At 66.9% G+C, this 9,126-nt stretch overlaps 1 protein-coding gene across 1 annotated transcript in view; it reads right to left on the bottom strand.

Annotated features, from left to right (window-relative positions):
- The window catches only part of LOC130585301 (uncharacterized), a gene marked incomplete at its 3' end in the record, with an annotated part of 7,559 nt that extends 1,638 nt beyond the window's left edge, over positions 1-5,921 (bottom strand). The window contains exon 1 of the mRNA XM_057385732.1: positions 5,800-5,921. Within this exon, the coding sequence (XP_057241715.1) occupies positions 5,800-5,857 (58 nt within the window). The remainder of the gene's footprint in view (positions 1-5,799) is intronic.
- Positions 5,922-9,126: the final 3,205 nt, after the last annotated feature.

The following is a 9,126-nucleotide window of genomic DNA, read 5'->3' as shown; positions in this document are numbered from 1 at the left end:
AGGACGTCGAGCGTTTCCGCAGCAGCAGCGGTGGCTCAGCCAGGGCAGGATGGGCGCGGGCCTGGCCTGACGTCACCGTGACAGCCCATGGCCCCCATCACGCCACGGACCCGCAGCCATGAACTCACGGCCCAGGAATGCACACSAGGCCGCCAGACGCAGCCCCCTCCCCGCGTGGGGCCGGCCGTGGGGCAGCCCGGGGGATAGCCCCAATTTTGGCTGGCCCTTGGGCATCCTGAGGAGCCCTGGGCACAGCCCAGTACGGTGCCAGCGCCCGGCGAGGCCGTGGCACGTGTCCTCTGGAGGAGTGGTGTCGGACAGTCCACGGTGACAACAGTGGCGGTGACTCCCCCAGCCCCGTTATCAGCCCTTTGCAAACAAACCCTGGAGTCCATGCCAGGATCCCAACCCCGTCCCCCACTGCTGCCCCACAATGATGCCAGCCCCATCCCAGGACACACAGCCCCAGCCCCATGGGCACCGGTGCAGGGAGCCCCATGTCCAGGGGGATGGCAGAACCCCGGTGACCGGCACCCACCCCAGCGGGTGTCAYGCGCCGGCCCGGCCGTGTTTGCAGAGCTCTCCACAGCCCTCAGCGAGGGGCAAAGTGTGGGCTCTGCAAACACGGCCGGCGCTGCTCCCCACCCACCCCACAGCTCCTAACCTGCCCCACAGCTCCTAACCCGCCCCACAGTTCCCCATTCACCCCACAGCTTCTCATGCACCCCACAGCTCCTAACCCACCCCACAGCTCCTCACCCACCCCACAGCTCCTCACCCACCCTACAGCTCCTAATCCACCCCACAGCTCCTAACCCACCCCACAGCTCCTAACCTACCCTACAGCTCCTCACCCACCCCACAGCTTCTCACCCGCCCCACAGCTTCTCGCCCACCCCACAGCTCCTAACCCACCCTACAGCTCCTCACCCGCCCCACAGCTTCTCGCCCACCCCACAGCTCCTAACCCACCCTACAGCTTCTCACCCGCCCCACAGCTTCTCGCCCACCCTACAGCTCCTAACCCACCCCACAGCTCCTAACCCACCCTACAGCTTCTCACCCCCCCCACAACTTCTCACCTGCCCCACGGCTCTTCACCCACCTCACGCTGGAGCCGTCCGAGCCAGGGTCAGCCCAGGCTACCCAGAGAGGCATCGCCAGCCCCCTGCACTGATTGCATTAACACACCTCAGGTCCCCCAGTCCCCAGAGAGGTGCTGGGGTGCTGCTGCAGCCCCCCAGGCCAGGGCTGTGCCAACAGGGTTCCCTCACCCTGGACTGTGTGGGGACACAGCCAGCCCGGCCCTCCCGCAGACCTTCCGGGTATTTTGTGCTGCAGGAAGCCRGCCCATCCCCTGGCCCCAATCCTGCACATCCCATGTCCCCAACGCTGTGTCCTGCGAGTAGCCATCCCTCCAATGACGGGCTGGGACTAGGGACTCCTCTTCTCTGTCTCCCCAGATGGGCACACGCAGCAAGTCTTGGCAGTCCCCAGGTGCCRCATCCCAGGATGGCACCTGCGGTGTCACCTTGTGCGTCCCAGCTGGGAGGGGTGACCGTGGGACAGCTGTGGTGACACAGCCAAATGCTGCCCACAGGGCTGAGMAAAAGCATCAAGGCCAGACTGATCCCCTGAGCAGATGGAAATACCTCACAGAGTCCTGGATGTATGGGGAGCACTGGCAGGGGATGGCGGGTGCCTCCTGCACCCCCCACAGAGCCCTGGGCAGGATCTGCCCTGCCCCAATGGCCAGAGAGACAACAGCACCAGTGGCCAGGGCAGGGCTGCGGCCACGGCCAAGACCCCCAAGGTGGGGCAGGGCCAGCCCTGCCGCCATCTGTCCCTGTCGCTGCTCCAGCACAGCAGCTGCCCTGAAACCCAAYGCTGCCTGCGCCCAGGCGGCGCGGGCGTCCCCTCTCCCCCGGCCAGGGCATTCCGCACGGATTAGCTCCCGTCCCCCCAGACACGCAGGCACGGCTGCCCCGCAGCACCCAGCCCGGGTGAGCCTGCATGGCACCGGCCCCAGCGCTGGCACCACGACGACGCCATGCCCAGCGCGGGGCAAGGTGCTGCCCTCGACACTGCCCTCAACACCGTATCGCCCGGCCCATCCCACTCCTCCCTTGGGCACCAGTTCCCGTGCCACCGACCACCGGCAGCACCTGGAGCCCAGCAGTGCCCAGAACAGCGCGGTTCCTTGGCCGGCACATGGCCGGGGATGCTCAGCCAGGCGGAGGCAGATCCCCGGTGCCGTCAAGCGAGAGCACATCGAGGCCCGCGGGCACCGCTCAGACCAGCGGCCCTCGTTAACTGTCCGCCGCACACCCCTGCGGGGCACTGCCCATGAGGACGGGGGGGCACCCGCCCTGATGTCACCTCATGTCCCCCCAGCTCCGTATCCTCGTGTTCCCGCTTCGCGGCACAGCCGGGGCCGCCACGGGCTGCTCCTCGTGCAGCGCCCGGCGGGGCAGGGGTCATCAGCCAGGGACCAGCCCTGCCCTGGTGGCGAGCAGAGCAGGGCTGATAGTGCCGTGGAGGTCATCGGTGACTACTGCAAAGCCACCCAAAGGTGCTGGTGTCACACTGCCCAGCCACCCTGGCCACTGCACCAGCTCTTACTGTGCCAGGGACAAGGCTCTGGCCAGCCCTAAGAGACACTGCTGGACCTGCACGACTGCTCCCCACTGCCTTTGGGGACACCCACATGCCCAATAGACCCTCGGGCCCTCCCTGGTGCAGCTGTTCCCAGCTGCCTCCCCCATCTCAATGGCAGCTCCGTGGGTCTCTCGCTGCCAGCAGGTCCTGATGCAGAGTGGGAAGGCAACTGTGGCTCCAGGAGAGGGATTGCTGTGGGTGTCCACTCTGCCTGAGGTCACCGGAGCACTGCGGGATGCACCAGGATGCTCCAAGTCCTGGAGGTGCTCCAAGCCCTGATGCTGCCCCTAATTCCATCCCCACTTCAACACAGCTCAGATGTGCCTTGGGGTGARCCCTGCCCTGTCCCACCCAGCTCCTGGCATTCCCATGCGCTGCAGCACCCTCATACCTGGACAGGGACAGTGAGCAGTGTCCCTGACACATCCCTGGCACGTCCACACCTCATTCCCAACACGTCCCTTCTCTGTCCTATCCACGGGCACAGCACTGACACGCACCCTCAGTGCCTGCTCACATGGCTGGGCAGGGAGACACGGGCAATGCCAGCAGCTCCCACCTCAGGAGCGCCCAGTGCCACCCTGGCAGCTGCCATCAGCAATGACACCCTGTCCTCAGTGGGGACAGCCACCTGCAGCTTGTCCCCAGGCACACAAGCACTGTCACCCATGGCTGGCTCCTCTCCCCGCCAGCCTGGAGCCGGTGAAACACAGCTGGCAGCGCTGGGGTAGGCTGGGCATCAGCCCAGGGTGTCCCACCACTGCCCACAGCTCCACTTCAGGGGACAGGCCTCTGGGGACAGGCTGGAGTGGCGCAGGAGGGTCCCTGGCAGGCAGCAGGGTCCCTGMAGGGCACAACCAGGTGCCAGGCAGAAGAGGCACAGACAGCCCCCTTTCCCCTTTCCCAGGGCCTGTGTCCTGCAAAGGCTATGGGATCAGGGTATGGCGGCAGCCATGGGGGAACTGCAGCAGCCCCTGGGCCAGGACAGAGGTCACTGAGCTCCTGCAGCTCTGCCGAGCCGGCGGTGACGTGCAGAGCTGGAGAGCAACAAGGGGAACTTGGGATCTTGTGGTGAGGGTGAGACCAGAGCCAGGGGGTTTCCAGGGTTTAAAACACATGCGGAGGAAAGAGCTGGAACTGATGCTGCCCTCAGCACCCCCACAGCACACTGGCTGTGGTCACAGCAGAGCCCCAAACAGCCCAAGGGCAGGAGCACCTGCCCACCATCCATCTGGGCACGCTGGCAGTGGCGACAGGAGGTGCTCTCGTCCTTGGGGCGACCMGTGTGGCGCCGCCAGTGCCCAGGGCAGCCCGCCCAGCCGTGCTCCCAAAAACCTGTCTGCTAGCATCACACGGGAAAACAGAAACCTGGCTGGAAGCAGGGCATGGGGCTCTGCGCCTGATGGCATCCAGCCCCTCGGAGAACAGGTCAGAACCCCTAAAAAACAGGTCCTGTGCCTCACACCACGTATGCAGCACCTCACAGCTGCAGGATCCAGCTCCGTTCCCAACAGGCTGCCTGTGGGGCTGCCCGACCCTGCTCAGAGCCCTCCAAGGAGCGAGAGCTGTGCTAACTATTTTGGACATGGCACCACGGGACTGTCACATCACCGCTCTGCACGTCGCATCACGTTGCTCTGACGGTTTCGCAGCAGCGGCTCCCGCGCTGGGAGAGCTCCTGAGCTGCTGCTCCCAAACACAGGCACTGGCGGGCAACCAGCTCGCCCTCCCTCTCCGCCCTGCCAAGGGAGAAGGGCTGGAGAAGCTGGAGGAAGCCTGGATAAGAACAGATCCCTGCCYGTTCCCTGCCTCGGTCCTCATCCCTCTGCCCACTGCGTCCCTTTGCCCACCTGGGCAGCTCTGCAGGTCACACCCTGCCTTGGCTGCCCTTCATGAGTTCCTGGCCTCCAGTGCCACTGGCTGCCCCACACCATGGTGGGTCCTGATCCCTGGAGGGCAATCCTGTCCCTGCTGGTGGCTCCGACACACTCTGGGTGATAAGAGAGGGAGCAGCTCGGGCTGCCCAGTCATGCAGGTCACSCACACGGGACAGGTCAGGGACGGTCCCTGAAGGAGGACACGATGCAAAACCACCCGTGCTCCTTCAGCACCATCCTGGGCTCACAGCAGAGCAGCCAATCACCCACCCGGGTGTGCAGGGGACCGAGGGCAGCCGGGAACAGCCAGCTCTGCTCCCCGGGCAGCGACAGCCAGGCCAGGGCGGGCGGGAAGGCGGCGGAGGCAGAGAGCGGGACTCAGRCAACATGTCTGGCGCAGGACGCGTCGTTCGGGCAGCGATGCCGGGACCCGCGGCCGGCTGSTGCAGGAGCCGCTGGTTTTCAGCATCGCCGGGAGCCGCAGCCATCCCGCTCCTCCCGCCATCCCTTCCTCTCCGCGGGCCCGGACCGTGGGCGATGGAGCACTGGGGCCGAGGGGGAGGGGAGCCGCCTCTCCTCTTCCTCCCGCGGTGGGAAGCGGCTCCGCCACGGAGCTCTGCTTAGTCACAGCGAGCGCTGCGCTGGAGCCCCGGGAGGCAGCGCCAAACCCGGCCCCGGCCCCGAGCGCGGCCCCGTCGCCGCCGCCCTCCCCGGTTCATCCCGGGGCAGCGGGACCGGCTCCGCCGGGACGAGCCGCGAGTCCACGCGGCGGGGCGGGGGCGGCCCCGGCCGGGCGGGGGGCAGCGGGTGCCTCCCACAGGGGGCATCGCCCACCGGCCGGCGGGGACGAGCCGGGGCAGCGCCGGCGCCCCCCAAACCCGGGGGTTCCCAAGGGCAGCTCCCCTGCACCCCCCAAAGCGGCGGGGCTGGGGCCGCTCCGGCCCTCCCCAAGATGGAAGGGCCGTGCCCGGGCTTTGTCCCTCCCGGGAAGCCGCCCCGGCCCCGGCAGCGCGTTTGCCCCCCGCTCCCGTCTCCTCCGCCGCCTCCTCGGGCCGCCGCCCCGCTCCGCTCCGCTCCGCCGCATTCCGCGGACCCGGCCGCCGCATCTCTGCCGGCACCGCCGGCCGCATCCCGCACCCCCCGGCAGACCCCGCACCCCCGGGCCGCATCCCGCACCCCGACTCGGTGCGGCCCCGCGGTGCGGGAGGGGCCCYGGGCGCCCCCCGGAGCCGGTACCGGCGCCGGTGCCGCCGTGGATCCTTACCGAGGGGCTGGGGCTGGGGCCGGGGCTGCGGCTCCCGCCCGGCGCAGCTCCGCTCCATGGCGCGGCAGGCGCAGGGGCTGGCCCAGCCCCGCTCCCCCCGGCCCGCGGGGGAGGACGCTCAGCGCTCCCCGCCCCGGCCCCGCGGCCCCGGCCGGGGGGAGCGGCTGGGGGATGCTCCGCCTCGCCCCGGCTCCAGACGCGGCCCCGCAGCCCCGACCCGGCGCGGCTCCTCCCGCAGCCGCGCCTGGGACCCCGCGCCCGTCACCGCGGCCTCGGGCCTGCCCCCGCAGTGCTCAGCATCCCCCAGATTTGCTCGGCCACTCGCCCGCCTCCAGCCCCTTCTCTCCCAGATTTTGGGGCTCGCACACACATTTTACGATSCTCCGATCACGCGCAAAGCGCTGGCCCCGCAGCAAAGACGCCCCGCCCCGAGCAGCACCGAGATGCACAGCCAGCGCCACCCGGACCAGCTGCTCCAGCCCCAGGCACCCCAAAAATACACGGATTTCCCGTCCCCGAGCCCCACCTCAGCTGTTCGACAGGCCTTGGAGCTGCCGCTCCCCCGCTCCCCGTCACACGTGAGCCTTAGTCACCGYCAGCAGCCGCCCCCGCTCTCGGGGCTCCCCCCGCCGCATCCCACCCTGCCCCGGTAACCGGCAGACAACAGAGGCGTCTCCCGCTCCCCGGGCAGGAGCAGCGGCCCCGGCTCGGCCCCGCTCAGGGCTGAATCCCCTTTCAGCCCTGCGAGGGTGGGAATGCAGCGGTACGGCCAGGAACAAGTGTTAGCACCAGCAGTGGGAGGAACACGGCTCCAGKCTTTGCAGGGGCACCAGGAGCCACGGACATGTCCTTGTCCACCACGTGGCCAGCCTGMTCCAGGCATCCCGCGGAGTGCCCGGCTCTGGGTGTGTGGATGAACAAAGTTAGTTTTCTGCGGSCAGCACCCATCAGAGATGCCTGTTTTGGGTATGATGTCACCGCAGGCCAGGAGATCCCCTGCCACTGATTCTCCCTCACCTACCAGGCAAACAGGTTTACCGAAATCCCAGCCCTTTCCTTGGAAGTGCATTCCCTTGACTCAGGGATGGGGAGCTCCTCAGCAGACAGGGTGGCCACCTATGATGCTGCAGGGGTAGCCCTACACCCCAAATCACCCCAAAGTCATCACCCTCTTACAGCCTCCAGCCCTGCACCCTCTCACCTGGCTCAGACAAAGGAGAGGCTTCCTGAAACTCCCAGAGCCTCACCCGCCAGCTGACTCCCCACCAGGGARTGCTGCATGGCCAAGCCCCATCTCGGGGCACTGGGCACTCCAGGAGGATGGCAGGGAGTGCATTATCCCAGCAAACTCAGAGGGCCAGGAGATGCCCTGGCACAGGGAAGGAGAACAGCCCCACTCACGCTGTTACATGGCTGAGCCTCCAAGGGGCTGCAGCAGCCCCAGGGCCCATATTCCATGGCACACGAGGGATCTGACAGAGAGGCCCTGGAGCCGCTCCACGACATGCTCAAGGGTGGCTGTGGGTGACTTTGAAAGCCTCCTTGCCTCCCACAGCATTATCTGGAGCATATGAGCATCCCAAGGCTCTGGGACAGCCTGGCACTGGATCCAGCCATGCCCATGGTGCTTCTCCCAGCAGTGGGGTCAGTCTGGAGCAGGGGGCACGGTGAGGAAGGGGCAACCATGGCTGTACAGGGCCCATGGCTGTGCTCCAACAGTGTAACACGACAGGGCTCGTGAACCATGCCAGCCCAAGTCGATGGGCTTATACAAGCAGGGATTGATCAATCACCCGCTGCAGGCAGAGCCCYGCTGCGTTGGGGTTCCTGGGTCCAGCCCCCCCATTCCTGTGGTGCTGGGAACAGCTGCCCTCCCTGAGCTGATGGAAAATCCGATGAGCTCATGATGAGCACGGCACCCAGCCCTGGCTGCTGCATGCCCCAGCATTCCCCGTGCTCCTCAGCCCTGCAGCATAGGAGTACAATGGTGCCATGGCTCCCATGGGCCAGCCTGGGCAGGGTGCTGCACCCCGAGGCCCAGCACCTGGCCCCGACACTGACTGTAGGCACCCAAAAGGATCAGCACCCCAAAGTCAAAGGGTAACTGCAGCCACAGGTCAGCCCTGGCAGCGTGAGCTGATGCTGCAGGAGTCTGGGAGCAAAGAGAGATGAGGATGGCAAACAAACCCTGGGCAAAGTACTGTGTGGGACACCCCACCCCACCCGTTCCCACCTGCACCCCATCTCTCTGCCCCAACCTCTCTCCTCAGCCCCAGGACTTTGTCCTGGCCCCAAACTGCTCCCACCCTGCTGTTCTGTGGCACTGTGGCCACACAGGCTGATCTGAAACCATGTCCTCAGAACACTCGAGCTGATTCCCRCTAGCCATGGGGCAGTGACCCCACAGGACCCCAGGGACAAGTGTGTGTCCCTGTATCCTGTCCTGGGGTGGATGGGTGCAGTAGGAGCCCATTGCCAGCAGCATGTCAGGGCAACAGTGAGCCCCACGGCATCTTGCCATGGGGTTGTGCCACAGCCCATGGCAAATCCCGGCTSCTGCAGGACAATCCCCTGTGGGTGTCAGTGACAAATGGGCCAGCAATGGGCTGAGCCACAGCGGGCTGTGCCCTGCCCTGCCTCAGCCCGMGCCTGCTCTGTAATTATCCCAAGCCGCATCTGTAATTAGTGTCCTGATGTCATGGGGTCAGGCCTGGGCAGCCCCACGCGCTCCCCGCCACCCCCACCTTGGCCTCCGGCCCCAGGGCTGGAGGAGATCACAGTCTTCCAACATCATCCGGAGGAGTTCCTGCCCGGCCCCGGCTCCCCGCCAGCATTGCTGCCGGAATCACATCCCAGCCCTGTTCCACAGCCCCCRAGCTGCTGCAGGGTTGGATCTGTCCCTCGGGCCAGCGCAGGGCTTGGTCGCTCCAACTGCTGCACCTCTGCCCCCTTCCCTGCAGCATCCTGCCCGCTGCCCTGAATCCTGCTAGGGAAGGAGAAGGGCCAGCCCCTTCCCTCCCGAGCCTCCCAGGGCTGCCGGTCACCCGCTCCCTCGGCAGAGGGAATGCGCTGGAGCAGCCCTGCAGCTATAAATAGAGAGGGAGGCGCAGGCACGTGTGGCCGCAGCACACGCGGGTCCAGGCAGCCGCTGCCCYGTGGCCAGTGTGGGGCACAAACAGGGTGTGGGGCTGCGACAGCACCTAGGCGTGGAGCAGCAACAGGAGGAGGGTGAAAGCACTGGGCAGGGCAAAGATCAGTGTGGTCCTGCTCCGGGGAGATCCCAGCTCTGTCAGGAGGATGGAGGCGAGGCCCTACACAGCTGCCACG

The sequence above is a fragment of the Malurus melanocephalus genome, unplaced genomic scaffold, assembly GCF_030028575.1.
Source record: "Malurus melanocephalus ecotype Western Australia unplaced genomic scaffold, MMel_1.1 scaffold_862, whole genome shotgun sequence".
Classification (NCBI taxonomy): domain Eukaryota; kingdom Metazoa; phylum Chordata; class Aves; order Passeriformes; family Maluridae; genus Malurus; species Malurus melanocephalus.
The sequence above is the reverse complement of the archived record's forward strand: the minus strand, read 5'-3'. Positions and strand labels throughout refer to the sequence as shown.